Source organism: Physella acuta, unplaced genomic scaffold (genome assembly GCF_028476545.2).
Source record: "Physella acuta isolate Inbredline_101_S28 unplaced genomic scaffold, ASM2847654v3 ptg000494l, whole genome shotgun sequence".
Classification (NCBI taxonomy): Eukaryota; Metazoa; Mollusca; class Gastropoda; family Physidae; genus Physella; species Physella acuta.
Window position 1 is genome coordinate 856,989 of NW_026732013.1, and position 20,744 is coordinate 877,732.

A 20,744-nucleotide genomic window follows, 5' to 3' on the forward strand; every position below is an offset into this window, starting at 1 on the left:
GTACCCCCTAGTCTATGATGGTCTAGTGTGGCCTACACTCTGATGGTCTAGTGTGGCCTACACTATGATGGTCTAGTGTGGCCTACACCATGATGGTCTAATGTGGCCTACACTATGATGGTCTAGTGTGGTACCCCCTAGTCTATGGTGGTTGGTGTTTTTGGGAGGTCGCCTAGAGAAGGAAAACGTCTTGCTTGTATTGATTGCCTTGGCTTTCTATCAGTTTCACTGTCTCAATCAATGGCTGAGTGGTTTTAGCCGTGCTTTCGTTTTTTATCACTTTTTTGAGTGTTTTGATTGGTTCGTTCCCCTCAGTTCATTTACTTGTTGCTATTTTTATTTGACCTTTTGTCAAATTTGATTCGTTTGTATTTGTTGTGTCGGCAACTTGCGACTGATTTTGTCGGCAACTTGCGACTGATTTTGTCGGCAACTTGCGACTGATTATCTCGGCAACTTGCGACTGATTATCTCGCCAACTTGCGACTGATTTTGTCGGCAACTTGCGACTGATTTTGTCGGCAACTTGCGACTGATTTTGTCGGCAACTTGCGACTGATTTTGTCGGCAACTTGCGACTGATTTTGTCGGCAACTTGCGACTGATTTTGTCGGCAACTTGCGACTGATTTTGTCGGCAACTTGCGACTGATTTTGTCGGCAACTTGCGACTGATTTTGTCGGCAACTTGCGACTGATTTTGTCGGCAACTTGCGACTGATTTTGTCGGCAACTTGCGACTGATTTTGTCGGCAACTTGCGACTGATTTTGTCGGCAACTTGCGACTGATTTTGTCGGCAACTTGTTGGGGATGATGTGGGTATCAGGAGTCACCGGTCGAGTCAAATCTTTAAAATATAGACCACGACAACTGACCTACTACCTTCTGCCAAATTTAAATCTGGCTTATCTGGTCGTGAGGGAGGAGCCGTACATGAGCCAGCAACTATGTGGGGGGGGGGGGGGCTGTCTTTACTTTGTTCTTGCCGAGGCTATCAGGGTGGCGCCGCCATCCGTGCATGCAGTTGTCAATGGGGCGAGTGTAAAGGGCAGGTACGGCACGTGTGGGTGTGGTTCTGATCAGAGCAGCGCTTTGTATCGGGGGAGATCATGTGACAGGTTACCTTGATGTTGACTTACATGTGCTGGGGCCACACCGTTCTGATGAGAAGAAAGCATTTCTACCTACCTGACTTGCAGCAGACGTCATTTTTTATGTCACGTTATCACCAGCAGGGAGTTAATCGTGGCACGTGCTCGCCTGGAGAGGCCATCTTGGTCCCTCTTGTGTTTGTGGGTGTATGCAGTCCTAGGTGTGTAGGCCCTACATATACACATCTATACATACCCAAACCTACACACAGGCAAGTATCTAGAGAAAGTGAGTGTAGGAGCTGATATCGACACGTCCAGACCGATAAACTGGAGCAGATCAAATGTCTGTGTGAGAGCAGATCAAATGTCTGTGTGAGAGCAGATCAAATGTCTGTGTGAGAGCAGATCAAATGTCTGTGTGAGAGCAGATCAAATGTCTGTGTGAGAGCAGATCAAATGTCTGTGTGAGAGCAGATCAAATGTCTGTGTGAGAGCAGATCAAATGTCTGTGTGAGAGCAGATCAAATGTCTGTGTGAGAGCAGATCAAATGTCTGAGATGTAGACCGTCTGGGCCAGCTTTTAGTTACGTCTGCCCTAGACACGGGTTAGGCTATTGTGAAGTTAGTTACTTGTGTCTAATGAGAAACGTCGTCTCCAATCAGTTTCGTTTGTCTAACACAGCATGCGGACTTTGTGCTCTAGACTAAAATAAGGACGTGGCCGAGTAGTTAGCATTCAACTAGAGTAATGTAGACGGGCGGTGTGTGGACAATCTGATCTCAGATTTGTGTAGCACAGAATAGTAATTTTTTACAGAATTGAGAAACTAAAGCTACCTGCGCAGGTGAAAATACCAGCCACTTAACCTTCGTTACCTGCTAAATGCGCGGGAACTATAGGCTTGCGTACCTTATCATGTAGCGAGAAATTATGGAACAACAGAGATGGCTCATGAAATTCTATCAGATTCTTTTCAGCCGCAGCCAACTTGATAAACCAGCTGTTTGATGAGCGTCCTTGACATAGTGCGATTAACGCAGGAAACAGAAACGGATGAGTTATCTAAAACATGGCACCCACTGAGCTATCGTCAAGTAATGATGTGACGTCACTAGAACATTGACACGTGACCTCATGAGATGGATCATTGGCACATGCAAACTTGCTTTTGATATTTCTTGATACAGTCCCTGCCCCCCCCCCCCTCCCCCAGAGTTTCTTCCAGACATCTCTTGGGGGAAAGGGGAAGAAAGTCTACCCCCCCCCCCCCCCCCCCCCATTCCTCCCACCCTCCTTCCCCCCACGCTCCTTCCTAAACCTTCAGTTTTTTGTAATGTTTAATGTTCACTAGAGTGGGGTATTGTTTTAGATTTCAAATCTGACAAACAGGAATACTTATCTGTTTATAATTTTGTTTTCTTGAGCTTGGCTAAACTTCTCAAGAATAACTCTAGTTAGTATCAAATGATGAGAAGTGGATTACTGCTGCTTATCTCCAATCTCCTGTTAATCCATCCTTCTGTATCTTCATCAGTTTTGTAAGCCTTAATAATACAATCATCTAGGTAATTAATCTCCCCTTACAAGTACTCTCTCACCTGTTGCAGGTAACAGCATATCCTGGCATCCCACTCACCTCCCCCCCCCCTCCTACACCAGGTGTTTTCCTCCCAGACATTTCCCAGAATTCAAACACTCAGGCTATTAAAAAAATTAGTTACTTTAGCAAGGCATCACTGCCCCAATATTTTGTCATGGTGCTCTTAAATAGACACATACTAAACTCTTGGTTTAGTTGCTTCAGTTACTTCACTTAACAGTTTAGACATTTGAAATGTATGCACATTTTGTATGCACACTTTGTATGGGGGATTTTCTATTGGGGATTTAGTGTATGCACATTTTCTATTGGGGATTTAGTGTATGCACATTTTCTATTGGGGATTTAGTGTTTGCACATTTTCTATTGGGGATTTAGTGGTTCTAGTGGTTCCATATACTACTACACTATAACACTCTTAGCAAATTCAATAAAATACTTAGGTGTGTGTAATATGTAACCATCTACACATACATTTATACTCCCCACAAGACATGTGGTGATGCCCTTAACATTTATTCGTATATAATGCCTTTCAATGTCTTTACATGTGCATGTAATGCCTTACATATGCTTTTGTGTAATATTTTCTACACATACAGATGAATAAAACCCTCACCACATACTTTAGATCTGCATGTCCCCATATGTGTGAGTTAACTCTCCTGACTTTGTATGACACACGGCAATTCTAATGTCCCCATACGTGTATGCTAACTCTCCTGACTTTGAACATGTATGCTAACTCTCCTACCTTCCACCATGCAGGAGGTTCTTTACGTGGCTTTGTATGACATACGTCAATTCTAATGTCCCCATACGTGTATGCTAACTCTCCCACCTCCCACCACGCAGGAGGTTCTATATGTGGCCAACATGGACATGCAGCTGGCGGCCGCCACAGCCTTCCTGCAGATCCTAGAGAGGAAGTTGGTCTCAGTGGAGGAGTACAAGAGGACCTTTCTACAGACCATACTAACTTCTGTGGACAATAAAAATGAAGGTAACTTTTCATAACAAACATTTCTGAAGTTCTGGTAGCTTCAATATTTAGATTGGCCTCCCTTTAAAGCCAAGTATTTGTAGGTGCTATTTTGTTTCTGAATATTTTCCTAGTTTTTTGTTTAACCACATTTCAACACACTGGTTTGGCACAGAGCCAAACAGTTTTTATAGTAAAAAAAAACACCAAAGTTTTGCCTCAGTTAGCTGAAGATTCTGATGGATGGGATTTGACTGCCACTCCAGGGATCATTTAGAGACTGCAGAAATGGTTTAGTGTTTCCCACTAGTCTCAGGACACAGGTCACATTCTTGGTTATCTCAAACACTACATTCTGTTACATTGGAAGAAATTGATCTCAAACACTACATTTTGTTACATTGCAAGTCATTGATCTCAAACACTACGTTCTGTTACATTGGAAGACATTGGTCTCAAACACTACATTTTGTTACATTGAAAGACATTGATCTCAAACACTACATTTTATTACATTGGAAGTCATTGAAAATGTAAACAGGAAAGTGGACATACTAGTTTTAAATTAAAAAATGTTCTTGGCTTACATCACCTATTCCTTTATACATATAAATGCCAAGTATTTGATATGGCTGAGCTACACACTTGAGCTAACATTTGGCAGAAATGTATATAAATAGTTATGCTTTAACCAAAGTATCTAGTTTGTCTGAGCTAAAAATAACTATTTGAGCTTAATATATAAGATTGTATCCCCATAGCCAGCCATAAACTAGAACATAGCCAACATATAACATAACAATTGTACCCCATAGGCAGCCATAAACTAGAACATATAGCCAACATATAACATAACAATTGTACCCCATAGGCAGCCATAAACTAGAACATATAGCCAACATATAACATAACAATTGTACCCCATAGGCAGCCATAAACTTGAACATATAGCTAACATATAACAATTGTACCCCCAGAGGCAGCCATAAACTAGAACATATAGCTAACATATAACATAACAATTGTACCCCATAGGCAGCCATAAACTTGAACATATAGCTAACATATAACAATTGTACCCCCAGAGGCAGCCATAAACTAGAACATATAGCTAACATATAACATAACAATTGTACCCCATAGGCAGCCATAAACTAGAACATATAGCTAACATATAACAATTGTACCTCCAAAGGCAGGCATAAACTAGAACATATAGCTAACATATAACAATTGTACCCCCAGAGGCAGCCATAAACTAGAACATATAGCTAACATATAACATAACAATTGTACCCCATAGGCAGCCATAAACTAGAACATATAGCTAACATATAACAATTGTACCTCCAAAGGCAGGCATAAACTAGAACATATAGCTAACATATAACAATTGTACCTCCAAAGGCAGGCATAAACTAGAACATATAGCTAACATATAACAATTGTACCCCATAGGCAGCCATAAACTAGAACATATAGCTAACATATAACATAACCATTGTACCCCCAGAGGCAGCCAACGCCTGGCTTGAGACCCTGCTGTGCTGCATTGATCTGCTGCCTAAGGAAGTGGTGAAAAAAGATGTGAGCCAATTTTTTATCATTTTTTTAATGGCTTTAACATGTCACATTTTTTGTCAAATTGTGTGTCATGTTTTTGTTGCTGTAAGTGGTGTGCTTGATGTTTGCTTTTATTTCCTGTCTGTCAGAAAGTTGAATCTGTTTTGTCTCAAGTTTTTCACATTATTTTCTTCGTGTTCTATTTGCCATTTGTGCTTGTGATCTGCTATTGATAATTTCCAAAGCCAGAGAGCTCTTGTGTTTGTTTGTTTGTCATATCTCTGCAAGACATCAACGTATTTAAACTGCTCCTCTTGTTTATATGAGTTTCAATGTATTTGAATTTTCTTTTCTCTGCCTTTGTTGACAATAAAACATTCTTTTTTTTTTAAACTTTCCTTTTTTCACTAAATGACCAAGGAAGTTATATTGAGGTTATATAGCAGTTAAAGGTTTTGCTGAATTGACAGTTCTGGCTGAAACGTTGGACCAACTGTTGTTGGTGTCCCTTGCTGTTAATGTTGGACCAACTGTTGTTGGTGTCCCTTGCTGTTAATGTTGGACCAACTGTTGTTGTTGGTGTCCCTTGCTGTTAATGTTGGACCAACTCTTGTTGGTGTCCCTTGCTGTTAATGTTGGACCAACTGTTGTTGGTGTCCCTTGCTGTTAATGTTGGACCAACTCTTGTTGGTGTCCCTTGCTGTTAATGTTGGACCAACTGTTGTTGGTGTCTCTTGCTGTTAATGTTGGACCAACGTTGTTGGTGTCCCTTGCTGTTAATGTTGGACCAACTGTTGTTGTTGTCCCTTGCTGTTAATGTTGGACCAACTGTTGTTGGTGTCCCTTGCTGTTAATGTTGGACCAACTGTTGTTGGTGTCCCTTACTGTTAATGTTGGACCAACTGTTGTTGGTGTCCCTTGCTGTTAATGTTGGACCAACTGTTGTTGGTGACCCTTGCTGTTAATGTTGGACCAACTATTGTTGTTGTCCCTTGCTGTTAATGTTGGACCAACTGTTGTTGGTGTCCCTTACTGTTAATGTTGGACCAACTGTTGTTGGTGTCCCTTGCTGTTAATGTTGGACCAACTGTTGTTGGTGACCCTTGCTGTTAATGTTGGACCAACTGTTGTTGGTGTCCCTTACTGTTAATGTTGGACCAACTGTTGTTGGTGTCCCTTGCTGTTAATGTTGGACCAACTGTTGTTGGTGACCCTTGCTGTTAATGTTGGACCAACTATTGTTGTTGTCCCTTGCTGTTAATGTTGGACCAACTGTTGTTGGTGTCCCTTACTGTTAATGTTGGACCAACTGTTGTTGGTGTCCCTTGCTGTTAATGTTGGACCAACTATTGTTGTTGTCCCTTGCTGTTATCAGGTCCCTGGGTGAGAGCTGGGATCTGTCAGGGTCTTTTTTCACTGGCTGACAGTACCATACACCAGAAACTGTATGTGACTGAAACCCTACCATACACCATAAACTGTATGGGACTAAAACCCTACCATACACCAGAAACTGTATGGGACTAAAACCCTACCATACACCATAAACTGTATGTGACTGAAACCCTACCATACACCATAAACTGTATGGGACTAAAACCCTACCATACACCAGAAACTGTATGGGACTAAAACCCTACCATACACCATAAACTGTATGTGACTGAAACCCTACCATACACCATAAACTGTATGGGACTAAAACCCTACCATACACCAGAAACTGTATGGGACTAAAACCCTACCATACACCAGAAACTGTATGGGACTAAAACCCTACCATACACCAGAAACTGTATGTGACTGAAACCCTACCATACACCATAAACTGTATGGGACTAAAACCCTACCATACACCAGAAACTGTATGGGACTAAAACCCTACCATACACCAGAAACTGTATGGGACTAAAACCCTACCATACACTATAAACTTTATGTGACTGAAATTCTACCTTTCTCCATAAGCTGTATGTGACTGAAATTCTACCATACACCAGAAACTGTATGGGACTGAAATTCTACCATACACCATAAACAATATGTGACTAAAACCCTACCATACACCATAAACAATATGTGACTGAAATTCTACCATACACCATAAACAATGTGACTGAAATTCTACCATACACCATAAACAATATGTGACTGAAATTCTACCATACACCATAAACAATATGTGACTGAAATTCTACCATACACCATAAACAATATGTGAGTGACGCCCTACCATTTCTCTGTACGGCCTAAGATGACTAGCATCCCCCCCATTTCAGATCCTCCATGGAGAAAACTCTGTATGTATGGACCAAGAGTTGCATGTTGTTTGGTGTTCATATTAATCACATTACTATTGCTGTTCTGTTGATATTTTAAACATTGGTCTCTATCACAAACCTACACACAGAACATTTGGTCCTCACACCATGCAGTTACAGTAACACAACTTTTGACAGGCTACTGATTCATCTGTTGACTGCCAAAAGTTTTCTCACATTAATTGTGTCAGCTCAATTTTTTTAAGTTTTTGTTTTGAATTTGTTCAGTTTATATTAATGATGTTCTACACTGATTATTTTATTGTTATTTTGATTCAGTTGATTAATTATTCTCATTCACTTAATTTCCTATTGTTTGAAGCCTCTGGTTAAAACAATACTAACTAGAGCATTGTTTTTATAGTTAGCCTGACATGCCAGCAAAGATAGCTGAAGACACAGGAAATAAAAGTACTAATTAAGGGAGATAATCTATTTAAATAAAGACACTTGAAATGACAGCTGAAGTGGAAATTTTGTTTTTAGAAGTTGAATTTAGTTTATACAGGAACTTGTGAAAATATTACCTGTAATGGAAATTTTTGTAAAATTTGGATATGACTATATAAAATATTTTTCAATAAGTGCAGCAGTAACTGTCAGAAAAAAGGAATCTTCTAAATGTTGATTATAATCCTGGAAAGTGTTCTTAGAGATTTGACTGTTTTCATGTAAAAATTGCCTATTGTATATGTATCCTACATTATAGTGTAAGGTCAGGGTATTTTTAAATGTTTTACAATAACCAAATGTAGTGATCACTATGGTGCAGTTTTTTTGTCACTGAAAGACTTGTCACTGATAAACTTGTCACCTACAGTCACAATTGTCATCTGTTGAGCATTTTTGCTGCATGCTATTTTTAGTTAATTTCAATCTGATTATATTACCATTGGTGTTTGACTACGCATATATTTATATAAATCGTTCCTCATGTAAAACAAATTTTTTTTTAAATGTCACTTTCTACATTATCTCCCTTTTTTCTGTGTTTGGTTGATAACTATTTTACTCAATCAGATTCATAAGGCTGATTAAAATGATTTCTTGGGCAGGATTTTTTTCTGTTTAATTATTCTAGATAAAATCTGTTGACTAAATCAAATAGGTTATTTTTTTCAAAAAATTGTTTAGAAGCTATAAAGTTAGAAACTTCAACTGTTCTACTTTGAAATGTCATTTTGATTAAAATGGGAGAATATTTTTAGAATTAATTTTCCTAACTACCAAAACTGATCCGATGCTTAATATTTTCAGATTCTTTCTATAGCAGTAAACAAAGGGCAGTTGAGTCAGACATTGCAAGCAAGGCTTTCATGTTGTAAGATCCTTGGCAAAGTCTCCTCCAAGTTTGAGAGTTTTGTGTGAGTATAAATACTACATCCTTCTAGATGGTCAGTCATCATGGTAGTTGGGGGGGGGGGGGGGTCTGTCTCATTATGATAATATGGCATCTTGGTAGTTAAGTCTTCATGGTAGTGGCTGATCATGGTAGTTAAGTCATGATAGTGACTGATCATGGTAGTTAAGTCATAATAGTGACTGATCATGGTAGTTAAGTCATGATAGTGACTGATCTTAAATAAAATCTGAGGTAAAACCATGTTCCTACAGAGTGAAGAACGATGTGTTGCCTGTAGTTTTGTCCCTGTGTGGAGATGTGGAGTACGATGTTAGAGCCTGCATGTGTCAAAGGCTGGATGTGGTGGCCCATGGATTAGGGTAAATAAAAACTTTTTTTTTAATGCGCAGAGTGTATACAACTTGCTGTTGTGATATCTAAACAATAAAGATGTGTATTTCTAAATGGTGCAGTGATTAGCAATAAAATGTTTTGTGCCGTCTAGATTTAACAAAGTCCAATCTCTCACCAATCAAATGTTTTGTGCCGTCTAGATTTAACAAAGTCCAATCTCTCACCAATCAAATGTTTTGTACAGTCTAGATTAAACAAAGTCCAAGCTCTCACCAATCAAATGTTTTGTACAGTCTAGATTTAACAAAGTCCAATCTCTCACCAATCAAATGTTTTGTACAGTCTAGATTTAACAAAGTCCAATCTCTCACCAATCAAATGTTTTGTACAGTCTAGATTTAACAAAGTCCAATATCTCACCAATCAAATGTTTTGTACAGTCTAGATTTAACAAAGTCCAAGCTCTTACCAATCAAATGTTTTGTACAGTCTAGATTTAACAAAGTCCAATCTCTCACCAATCAAATGTTTTGTACAGTCTAGATTTAACAAAGTCCAAGCTCTTACCTCAGCTGATTGAGCTGTCAGAAGACGAGTCCCCCAGTGTTATCTGTGCCTGTCTTGAGACTACAGCTAACATTATCTCCATGCTGGACAGAGGTCAGTTTCTATCTGACTTGCAAGTGTTTCTGATTATTTAAAGAAATGTAATAGTTTAAAATGACTACAACATAAAGCAGGGTTTTAAAGATTTAGAGAAGTAGAGATGAGAGGGTGCTGTGTGTATAGATGAGAGAGTGCTGTGTGTATAGATGAGAGAGTGCTGTGTGTATAGATGAGAGAGTGCTGTGTGTATAGATGAGAGAGTGCTGTGTGTATAGATGAGAGAGTGCTGTGTGTATAGATGAGAGAGTGCTGTGTGTATAGATGAGAGAGTGCTGTGTGTATAGATGAGAGAATGCTGTGTATATAGATGAGAGAGTGCTGTGTGTATAGATGAGAGAGTCCTGTGTGTATAGATGAAAGAGTGCTGTGTGTATAGATGAGAGAGTGCTGTGTGTATAGATGAGAGAGTGCTGTGTGTATAGATGAGAGAGTGCTGTGTGTATAGATGAGAGAGTGCTGTATATATAGATGAGAGAGTGCTGTGTATATAGATGAGAGAGTGCTGTGTGTATAGATGAGAGAGTGCTGTGTGTATAGATGAGAGAGTGCTGTGTGTATAGATGAGAGAGTGCTGTGTGTATAGATGAGAGAGTGCTGTGTGTATAGATGAGAGAGTGCTGTGTGTACAGATGAGAGAGTGCTGTGTGTATAGATGAGAGAGTGCTGTGTGTATCCATGTGTTTGCTACTTGACCACAGAGGCCAATGAAAAAGCCATCATACCCATGGTGAAAGAACTGCTGGAGAAAGCCATCATGAAAGTGGACATAACTCTTCCTGTGGCTTCAAGACTGTTTGGTCGTTTATGTCACAGCTTGTTAGGTAATACAAACAATTGTTTGTGTACAATTTTAGTCTTTTAATTTAAGTTGTATTAAATACAAATTCATTGATAACAATTTTAGTTCATTAAACAAAATCCTACAAAAAGGATAACTCCAGATTAGCTGCTGTGTTTGAATTATCTCCCTTTAGAGTACATGACAGTAGAAGACAAAAGTTATTTTCAAGAATATTTTAAGAAGTTGTGCAAGATTGGAGTGTCAGAGAAGAAACATAAGGAGGACACACACAGGGTAGGTTAACATAAGGACACACACAGGGTAGGTTAACATAAGGACACACACAGGGTAGGTTAACATAAGGAGGACACACATAGGGTAGGTTAACATAAGGACACACACAGGGTAGGTTAACATAAGGAGGACACACACAGGGTAGGTTAATATAAGGACACACACAGGGTAGGTTAACATAAGGAGGACACACATAGGGTAGGTTAACATAAGGAGACACAGGGGAGATTTACGTATGGACACGGGAGGCTTGGATTGTTTGTGTATACATTCATTGAATTAGATTGTTTGTGAATACATTCATTGAATTAGATTGTAAATACATTCACTGAATTAGATTGTTTGTAAATACATTCACTGAATTAGATTGTGAATACATTCACTGAATTAGATTACCAATGTTTTTAGTTGATGGATGGATTAGATGTGTTTGAACCAAGTCCAGACGCCAGCACTGATACAAGGCGCTATGCTGCGTATAATTTTCCTGTAAGTCTGGCTTCAATAGTTTACAGCTAAAAGATTACATAACATTTTAAATTAACTTAGTATAGCTAAAAGATTGTAAAAAATGTTACGGTAACAAACATTGCTACAGTGTAAAAAGAGAATCCAATGTTTCCACCAGGCAATGGTGCTGTTTGTAGGACCCAAATTATTCCGGTCAGAACTCAACACCAGCTTCAGTCAGCTGTGCAAGGACCCCCACCTTATAGTCAGGAAAACACTGGCTGCGGGTTTTCACGAGGTCAGTCACCTACAAATAATCTCTTGGGACATTCGCCCCTTATAAATATTTCATGAACACACCTGACATTGTGTTGTTTTCTTGAACAGGTTGCTCGGTTGCTTGGCTTAAATGTTGGGGTTTTGTTTACTGAGCTGAATACACTGCTTAATGATGCTGATATTGAGGTACGTAATTTACTAGGCTAAATATTATAGTGTGACATTTTTTTATTTTTCAATTAGAATGCATTCAGAAATTTCTATTGATACTTTCAGGTTTTAAAAGCAATAATTCCAAACTTCCAAGACATCATGTCACCACTAGCCAACCAGGGATTTGATCAGTTCACAGAGAACAGGGTGAGTGGTGGGGCACAGATATTGGGGTCTGGTGGGGTACACAGATATTAGGGTCTGGTGGGGTACACAGATATTGTCTGGTGGGGTACACAGATATTGGGGGTCTGGTGGGGCACACAGATATTAGGGTCTGGTGGGGTACACAGATATTGTCTGGTGGGGTACACAGATATTAGGGTCTGGTGGGGCACAGATATTGGGGTCTGGTGGGGTACACAGATATTGGCTGGTGGGGCACACAGATATTGGGGTCTGGTGGGGTACACAGATATTGGCTGGTGGGGCACACAGATATTGGGGTCTGGTGGGGCACACAGATATTGGGGTCTGGTGGGGCACACAGATATTAGGGTCTGGTGGGGTACACAGATATTGTCTGGTGGGGTACACAGATATTGGGGTCTGGTGGGGCACACAGATATTGTCTGGTGGGGTACACAGATATTGGGGTCTGGTGGGGTACACAGATATTGGGGGTCTGGTGGGGCACACAGATATTGGGGTCTGGTGGGGCACACAGATATTGGCTGGTGGGGCACACAGATATTGGGGTCTGGTGGGGTACACAGATATTGGGGTCTGGTGGGGCACACAGATATTAGGGTCTGGTGGGGTACACAGATATTGTCTGGTGGGGTACACAGATATTGGCTGGTGGGGCACACAGATATTGGGGTCTGGTGGGGCACACAGATATTGTCTGGTGGGGCACACAGATATTGTCTGGTGGGGTACACAGATATTGGGGTCTGGTGGGGCACACAGATATTGTCTGGTGGGGCACACAGATATTGTCTGGTGGGGCACAGATATTGGGGTCTGGTGGGGCACACAGATATTGTCTGGTGGGGCACACAGATATTGTCTGGTGGGGCACACAGATATTGGGGTCTGGTGGGGCACACAGATATTGGGGTCTGGTGGGGCACACAGATATTGTCTGGTGGGGCACACAGATATTGTCTGGTGGGGCACAGATATTAGGGTCTGGTGGGGCACAGATATTAGGGTCTGGTGGGGCACACAGATATTGGGGTCTGGTGGGGCACACAGATATTGTCTGGTGGGGCACACAGATATTGTCTGGTGGGGCACACAGATATTGGGGTCTGGTGGGGCACACAGATATTGGGGTCTGGTGGGGCACACAGATATTGTCTGGTGGGGCACACAGATATTGGCTGGTGGGGCACACAGATATTGGGGTCTGGTGGGGCACACAGATATTGTCTGGTGGGGCACACAGATATTGTCTGGTGGGGTACACAGATATTGGGGTCTGGTGGGGCACACAGATATTGTCTGGTGGGGCACACAGATATTGTCTGGTGGGGCACAGATATTGGGGTCTGGTGGGGCACACAGATATTGTCTGGTGGGGCACACAGATATTGTCTGGTGGGGCACACAGATATTGTCTGGTGGGGTACACAGATATTGGGGTCTGGTGGGGCACACAGATATTGTCTGGTGGGGCACACAGATATTGTCTGGTGGGGCACAGATATTGGGGTCTGGTGGGGCACACAGATATTGTCTGGTGGGGCACACAGATATTGTCTGGTGGGGCACACAGATATTGTCTGGTGGGGCACACAGATATTGGGGTCTGGTGGGGCACACATATTGGGGTCTGGTGGGGCACACAGATATTGTCTGGTGGGGCACACAGATATTGTCTGGTGGGGCACACAGATATTGGGGTCTGGTGGGGCACACAGATATTGTCTGGTGGGGCACACAGATATTGGGGTCTGGTGGGGCACACAGATATTGGGGTCTGGTGGGGCACACAGATATTAGGGTCTGGTGGGGTACACAGATATTGTCTGGTGGGGCACACAGATATTGTCTGGTGGGGCACACAGATATTGGGGTCTGGTGGGCCACACAGATATTGGGGTCTGGTGGGGCACACAGATATTGGCTGGTGGGGCACACCGATATTGGGGTCTGGTGGGGCACACAGATATTGGGGTCTGGTGGGGCACACAGATATTGTCTGGTGGGGCACACAGATATTGTCTGGTGGGGCACACAGATATTGGGGTCTGGTGGGGCACACAGATATTGTCTGGTGGGGCACACAGATATTGGCTGGTGGGGCACACAGATATTGGGGTCTGGTGGGGCACACAGATATTGTCTGGTGGGGCACACAGATATTGGGGTCTGGTGGGGTGCAGACTAGTGCAAATGTTGCCACAGCTATGGACTAGTTTGAAATATCTGTACTATAAAATAACGGTTAAAAATCTGAAACAATATTCCCCCCCCCCCCATCCCACCCACAGGCCCATGCTGTGGAGGAGGTTGTGAGCAACTTCCTGAAGGCTGAGAACGTTGTCTTCAATTGTCCCTGCTGGAGGACACAGGAAGCCTTGCTCCGCTCCATGCAGACCCTACACTTGTTGTGTAGCAACGACTTCATCTACAACCAAGCTGTGCCTCTGTTACTGGACAAGCTCAGATATGGGGTAGGTTGGGCTGTGGGGAAGGTTGGGCTGTGGGGTAGGTTGGTGCTGGCTGTGGGGTAGGTTGGGCTGTGGGGTAGGTTGGTGCTGGCTGTGGGGTAGGTTGGAGCTGGCTGTGGGGTAGGTTGGAGGTGGCTGTGGGGCAGTTGACCCTCTCCTACCCACCCCAAATTGCCAACATTACTGCTAACCTAATATATTAAACTACAGCACCATCACTGTGTAGAATGTGTGTGATGTAAAATCTCTTTAACATTCATTGTTTTAGCTGTGGAGGTTGTTTTTTGTGTGTGAGAAAGTTGACCTTTTTATGCAAATGTTATTTCCATTCATTGTATGATTAGTGTTTGACAAAAATTTTAGTGATCACTTTATTCTTCTACAGCGGGCGCTGCCAGTGAAAGTAACGGCAGCTAAAACCTTGTCTGTGCTTACAAGACATCTCAAGTACAAGGCCCAGAGGGATGACATTTTAAACACAATTAAAGAAGGTACTTCTACTAACAATTTGCTTGTTTTATTATCAGGTAGCCTTGTCTTTTTGCCTGACCAGCCAAAATGTTTGGCCAGAGTTTTTATCTGACCAGCCAAAATGTTTGGCCAGAGTTTTTATCTGACCAGCCAAAATGTTTGGCCAGAGTTTTTATCTGACCAGCCAAAATGTTTGGCCAGAGTTTTTATCTGACCAGCCAAAATGTTTGGCCAGAGTTTTTATCTGACCAGCCAAAATGTTTGGCCAGAGTTTTTATCTGACCAGCCAAAATGTTTGGCCAGAGTTTTTATCTGACCAGCCAAAATGTTTGGCCAGAGATTTTATCTGACTAGCCAAAATGTTTTGCAGAGTTCCGTGAGAGCAGAAGTTGTTACCAGCGCAGCCTTTTTATAGACCTGGCCCGGTGCTACCTGGAGGTCAACTCCAAGCAGGCTTTCAAAGAGAACTTGTACGAGGTGATCCTCAACATGAAGTCTGACCGTGTGGCAACTGTCAGACTCAAACTGTTGAGTCTGTTCCCCGAGATGAAGAGAAGCTTGAAGCTGCCCAAAGACCAGAGTCTGCGCACGGCCCTGGACACCGTACTGAGACAGATTATTGTTTATGATAAAGATCACGATGTACAGCAGGTGGCACAGCAGGTCTGTTTACAAATCTGAATTTTTTTGTTTTTCAACTTAGGCAACTTCATTTCTGTACAGGTAACAAAACTAATATTTGTACATGTCTGATGGATAAAATTATTTGCTATATAACCAAAGCTGTGAATAATTTTCCAGATATCTGATGAATTAACTTTGATACAAGAAGGAAGTGACAGCACAGTAAGTTAAAAAAAAACTTTAATGGCCATAAAATTGTAATTCTGACAACTTTTAGGATCAGATAACTAACTGAATATTTTGAGTTTGATGAATTTTTGGTTATTAAAAATCAGGTGGGTTTTTAAATATTTTTTTTAAACTACATGTAATTTAATTCATTTAGAGAAACAACAGGAGAAACTTATCAGCTGAAGAAGAAGAAGATTTGAAGAGGGAAGATGAAGAGAAAGAGATGTTGTTAAGGGTAAACATTTGTATTTCCTTCAAGATTTTATCTCTTGATGCGGCTTATATTATTTATCAAGTGTAATTAATTTTTTCTTTATGTGTATTTTTTACCAACTGTGCCACATTTGATTTCAGGAGGAGAAAGACAAACGTGAAGAGGAATCAAAGTTAGCTAAAGGATCAGAAAAAAGAAATTCTGTTACTGGAAATAAAAAAGATCCACTGTCTAAAATACCAGCTACTAAGAAATGTAAAAAAAATTTTAATTTCAAAAAATTTCTTGCAATCTTTGTATGTCCCACTTCATTCCAGCTCTCAGTAAAGACGCACCTTTCAGCTCTCAGTAAAGAGCCACCTTATTCCAGCTCTCAGTAATGACCCATTTTATTCCAGCTCCTGCCTCCACGGGTCTCGGCTCCATGAAGTCTCCCCAATCTACTAGCAAGGAAATTTCAGGCAAGCGTGGCTCCATCCCATCGTCAAATACAACTGGTATTCCAAATTCCAAAGGTAATTGCTGGCTCCAATATTTCAATTTGATTCTTCATTTCCATTATACTAATTTTGATTAAGTTATTTTCAGGCTTGTTCTTATAAATGTTAACTCTAAGTTTCTGCAACTTATGATTATACAAGTGTACAGGAATTCAGCTCCTATTTACAAGGCTGGGAAATTGTTAATAAACATATTTTTTGTTTCAGTAAAACAAAAATCCTGACTTTTTACTTTCAGCCATCATGTGTGATGAAAAGCACCCAAACATTTGTCTTATCAAGTCTAAATCTACCACATGCATTCCATCTTTAATACCTCGACTGGGTAAGCCTTGTTCATAGGCATGGCCCGCATTGTACTGCATGATTTCTGCAGCTCTAGATGAACCCTATTTTATTCTTGCTTACTTCTTATTTAGGGGGGTGATTTTTATTTGTTTACAAGCAATGATTTTTTTAAATGTAATTACTGTACATTTACAATACAATTAGCAAACAGAACTTGGCAGGTGAGAAATATCTCCACTGTAATTAATCCATTTTGTTTAATTGGTTGCATGTTCTTCTTAAAAAGTATACAGAAATAGAAACAATTTTGAACAGATTTTTGACTAGTGTATGATATATGTTGTATGAAATAGAGCACGCAACATTCTTTTTTCCTCACAGAAAAGCTAAGATTCTTTATTTCTACCCTATTGACCAACTAATGTCTGTCTATTTAATTCATTATTTGTATAACCTAACCAAGTCATTTGGCAATGCAATTCTCCATGACCAATGTATTGACAGCAAGAACAAGACCTCACCTACCAGATCTAATAATCGAATCTTTCTACAGAACATAGACCAAGCACGCCCCCAAAGAAGGAGTCAGTCAGGCGTATCCCAGTACTGGTCACAACAAAACCAGGTTGGCTGTGGCATCCCACTGTCACCTAGCATGCTGGTTGTTCCCCTTGCATGATTTTCTTTTGGATTCCTTCCCCTCACACACTATAGGCAACTGCCATTATTGTTTGAAATATTGCACTAAGTCACTGCTTTATGGTGTATGTTTATTTTGTATATGTGACAGTGAGATCATCACAGGATGTCTACAGGCATCGTACACTACATAACGTAAAACATTTCTCAAGAAAAAATCAAATGTTATATAAACAGCATGGGAGAAAAAAATCAAGTGATGTTTATCAAAAATTGTATACTCTATAAGAACGTTGGCTTTAGTTCTGTATTAAACTATTAAAACACTGCTAAAATGTAATCACCACTTTTCTTAAATTAAATTTGTGTTGTACTGTGGATACTCAAAGATAAATGGAAATGGTTTTTTTTGTTGTTGGAAGTGGACTGGCATGCAGACATCAAGGACAATACAAAAGTCTTCAAATCCAGTTAGATAAGGCAGTTATCTGGTTTTCTATTTGCAATATATTTGTATTTAATATCTGTTCTAATTTCTGTTGCTTCTTTTCCCTGCTTAAAATGTCTTGCAAATCTTTCCATGTATCTCACAGATTTAGCAGCATGTTTTGATTTTACACTTTTTATTCAAGAATTTGGCTATTGTGAACAAATGTTACACAACTTTCTATATCAATTGCTTTTTTATGCTAATCAAGGTTTATCTAAGCACTAATTAATTGATTTAAAAACTACCAAAATCTATGTTGGGAATAATTTTGGGAATAGTCTAGTGAAGTACTTGAAATGTGTACCTATTCTTCATTCTATAACACCCTCCCCTCCTTTTTTGTTTTTGTTACTACCATTCCTATGTAGGTTTATGCATGTTAGCTGTACATGATCTGTATGGAACGTTATTGGACACTTATTCTAAACAACAACAGCTAAAATATGATGTGTGCATGATACATTTATTGAAAACAGTGTTAATCAATTAGTCAAAACCATCTGGATATATTAGACAACCTTGACTGTTAATAAATGACTGTATGAGACAACTTTGACCTTGAATAAGTGTCTGTTTGAGACAACTTTGACCTTTAATAAGTGTCTGTTTGAGACAACCTTGACCTTTAATAAGTGTCTGTTTGAGACAACCTTGACCATACAATGATGTCTCCCACAGCACTAACTACCTTGTCTCCGAGCATGTCTGTCAACAAGAAATCCTCGCCAACCCCAGTTAAGAAAGTCACCACCAACTCATCTTCCCCAGCACTAAGTTCTCCTGGAGTTGCCTCAACAAGGTACGCAACTCTCCATAGGATTAACTACCTTACACATGTACCTTATGCTTATAGACTGGTCAGGACATAATTTTTCTTTTCTTTCCAGCCGAGCCCCAGTGAACAACGTGTTTGCTAGACGTGGCTCTATGGGCAGTGCCAACAGCACCTTGAGTGGTTAGTTGAGAGTCAGAAATTTTTATATATGGCAAAATATTTATATTCATGTTTATTTTTGTGATTTAAGGTTTCCAATTATTACAACATATATTGTTGTACTTTAAGTTTATGATTTTATTTTTAAAGTGCATGTTAAACCTTAAACACAAAATCTGTTTCAGATTCTTCAGGGAAAACAAAATCTACATCATCAAAGTTAACCTCTGCACCAAGGTCAGTTTACTTAAATTGTTCCTTCAGTTAAATATTTTTACTATTTCATTCACTTAATTATGAGTTGGCAACTAATTAGATGCTTATCTAGATATTTTAGATAACTTTGTACTGAAATATTTTAGAAATCTGTACATTTTTTCAGAACTCCTAAAAAACCAACCAAATAAAAGGATATCTGAAGGATATCTAAACATTGGAAATGTTTATTTTTAATGCAACTTGTGCCACCATCTTTGAAAACCATTGAACTAAAATCTTTGGTGCTGCTCTGACCTAGTTTGTGCAGCACTGGACACGAGCCACATAGTGGTAGAACCTGGAGAACGCTTCCACTAAGATGGGGGAATCATTTGGTATTTAGCCATCATCACTAGAACAATTTCATAAACAGTTGGATTTAAGTAGGTCTGGATCCAACGCTTTACACCTCCTTGCCAAACTAGTAATTCTTCATTTTTTAAATAATGCAGTAAATATACATTTAAATAATTGTGGAGATGTATTGAATTTATACCTTAACTCTGAGAAAATGTGGGATTGAAGTTTGCATTTTACTTTGTGGTAAATGACTGTGAAAATGAGTACTTAATGAAAACAAACATATCGCTGATCAGATATTTCATCTGTTAATTTTCAATGTTTATTTTTTACATTCTTATTTATTGTTAAAACTGTTGTTGTTAAAGTAAATGTGATAGTCTATAATTAGAAATTTTGATGTGTGAAGGAATCTAATTATCCAATGACACCAGTAATGGCTTGTTTAATTACCCTTGACTTCAATGGAAGTGTGAAAATGTATCTTGCCATAGAAGCCTTTGTAAATGAAACAATAGGCTTGAAAAAACATGCTTGTTTGAAAATTTCTTGACTTGCACCAATTTTTTTGTACTTGTAAAACAGAATTTTTGTAATAATAAAAATACTGGTAAGGAAAGAAACAAGTTAAACAAGAAAGAACAATTTTTACTTTTTTGCATTAACTTTCTTGGCAAAATCTGTTTTAAAATATTTTTTTAAAATCCTAACCTTCATTGAATTTTTTTTTTAAATTGTAAAATGTTTTTAATTCTGTAAGAGTAAACCCTTGCCAAAAAGGCTGCACTAGAAGAAATTGACACCAAACTTTGTATGTCTGTAGGTAAGTACTTGTTAGGGGAAACCGAGTGAAAGATTTTGTTAAATCTCTAGATTAAAAAAATCTTCATTGCTTTATTATGTTTCACATTCCAGAAAGTTCCATTTAAGCAAGTGAATTATTTTCTGAGCTTTTATTTTGAAATGTTTTTGGCTTTGACATGTATCATTTTGTACCGTCCACCCTCGATGACACAATTACATTTTGATTTGCTACCGTCCATTTTCATTGCTTTACTCATTTGTTTATGGGCTTTATTTTAGTTTACATTAGAATTACAAGCATCAACTAACATTAGATCATTTTTGCACTAATATTTGCTAATCAAGTCCGAGGATTTTGAAAACAATGGATCAGTGGGATCTAACGTTTTACATTATTGTTAAAATGACTTTAATTTTCCAAGCTACCCA

The 20,744-nt window shown here is 39.6% G+C and overlaps 1 protein-coding gene across 6 annotated transcripts in view; it reads left to right on the plus strand.

Moving 5' to 3' along the window:
• LOC131944511 (serine/threonine-protein phosphatase 4 regulatory subunit 4) overlaps window positions 1-20,721 on the plus strand; it is a 57,534-nt gene extending 36,813 nt beyond the window's left edge. For 2 of the 6 annotated variants that reach the window (XM_059305185.1, XM_059305181.1), the window contains exons 4-28: window positions 3,552-3,699; window positions 5,192-5,265; window positions 7,521-7,541; window positions 8,820-8,926; window positions 9,177-9,284; window positions 9,797-9,918; window positions 10,623-10,745; window positions 10,899-10,999; window positions 11,408-11,488; window positions 11,628-11,747; window positions 11,837-11,914; window positions 12,005-12,088; window positions 14,383-14,565; window positions 14,948-15,053; window positions 15,404-15,696; window positions 15,835-15,879; window positions 16,043-16,123; window positions 16,243-16,357; window positions 16,501-16,617; window positions 16,841-16,927; window positions 17,444-17,515; window positions 18,698-18,818; window positions 18,907-18,974; window positions 19,139-19,190; window positions 19,336-20,721. In XM_059305185.1, the coding sequence (XP_059161168.1) occupies window positions 3,552-3,699; window positions 5,192-5,265; window positions 7,521-7,541; window positions 8,820-8,926; window positions 9,177-9,284; window positions 9,797-9,918; window positions 10,623-10,745; window positions 10,899-10,999; window positions 11,408-11,488; window positions 11,628-11,747; window positions 11,837-11,914; window positions 12,005-12,088; window positions 14,383-14,565; window positions 14,948-15,053; window positions 15,404-15,696; window positions 15,835-15,879; window positions 16,043-16,123; window positions 16,243-16,357; window positions 16,501-16,617; window positions 16,841-16,927; window positions 17,444-17,515; window positions 18,698-18,818; window positions 18,907-18,974; window positions 19,139-19,190; window positions 19,336-19,360 (2,532 nt within the window). In that variant the 3' untranslated portion in view covers window positions 19,361-20,721. The remainder of the gene's footprint in view (window positions 1-3,551; window positions 3,700-5,191; window positions 5,266-7,520; window positions 7,542-8,819; window positions 8,927-9,176; window positions 9,285-9,796; window positions 9,919-10,622; window positions 10,746-10,898; window positions 11,000-11,407; window positions 11,489-11,627; window positions 11,748-11,836; window positions 11,915-12,004; window positions 12,089-14,382; window positions 14,566-14,947; window positions 15,054-15,403; window positions 15,697-15,834; window positions 15,880-16,042; window positions 16,124-16,242; window positions 16,358-16,500; window positions 16,618-16,840; window positions 16,928-17,443; window positions 17,516-18,697; window positions 18,819-18,906; window positions 18,975-19,138; window positions 19,191-19,335) is intronic. The other 4 variants (XM_059305186.1, XM_059305182.1, XM_059305183.1 and 1 more) reach the window with 3 other exon arrangements.
• The last annotated feature ends 23 nt before the right edge of the window (window positions 20,722-20,744 follow it).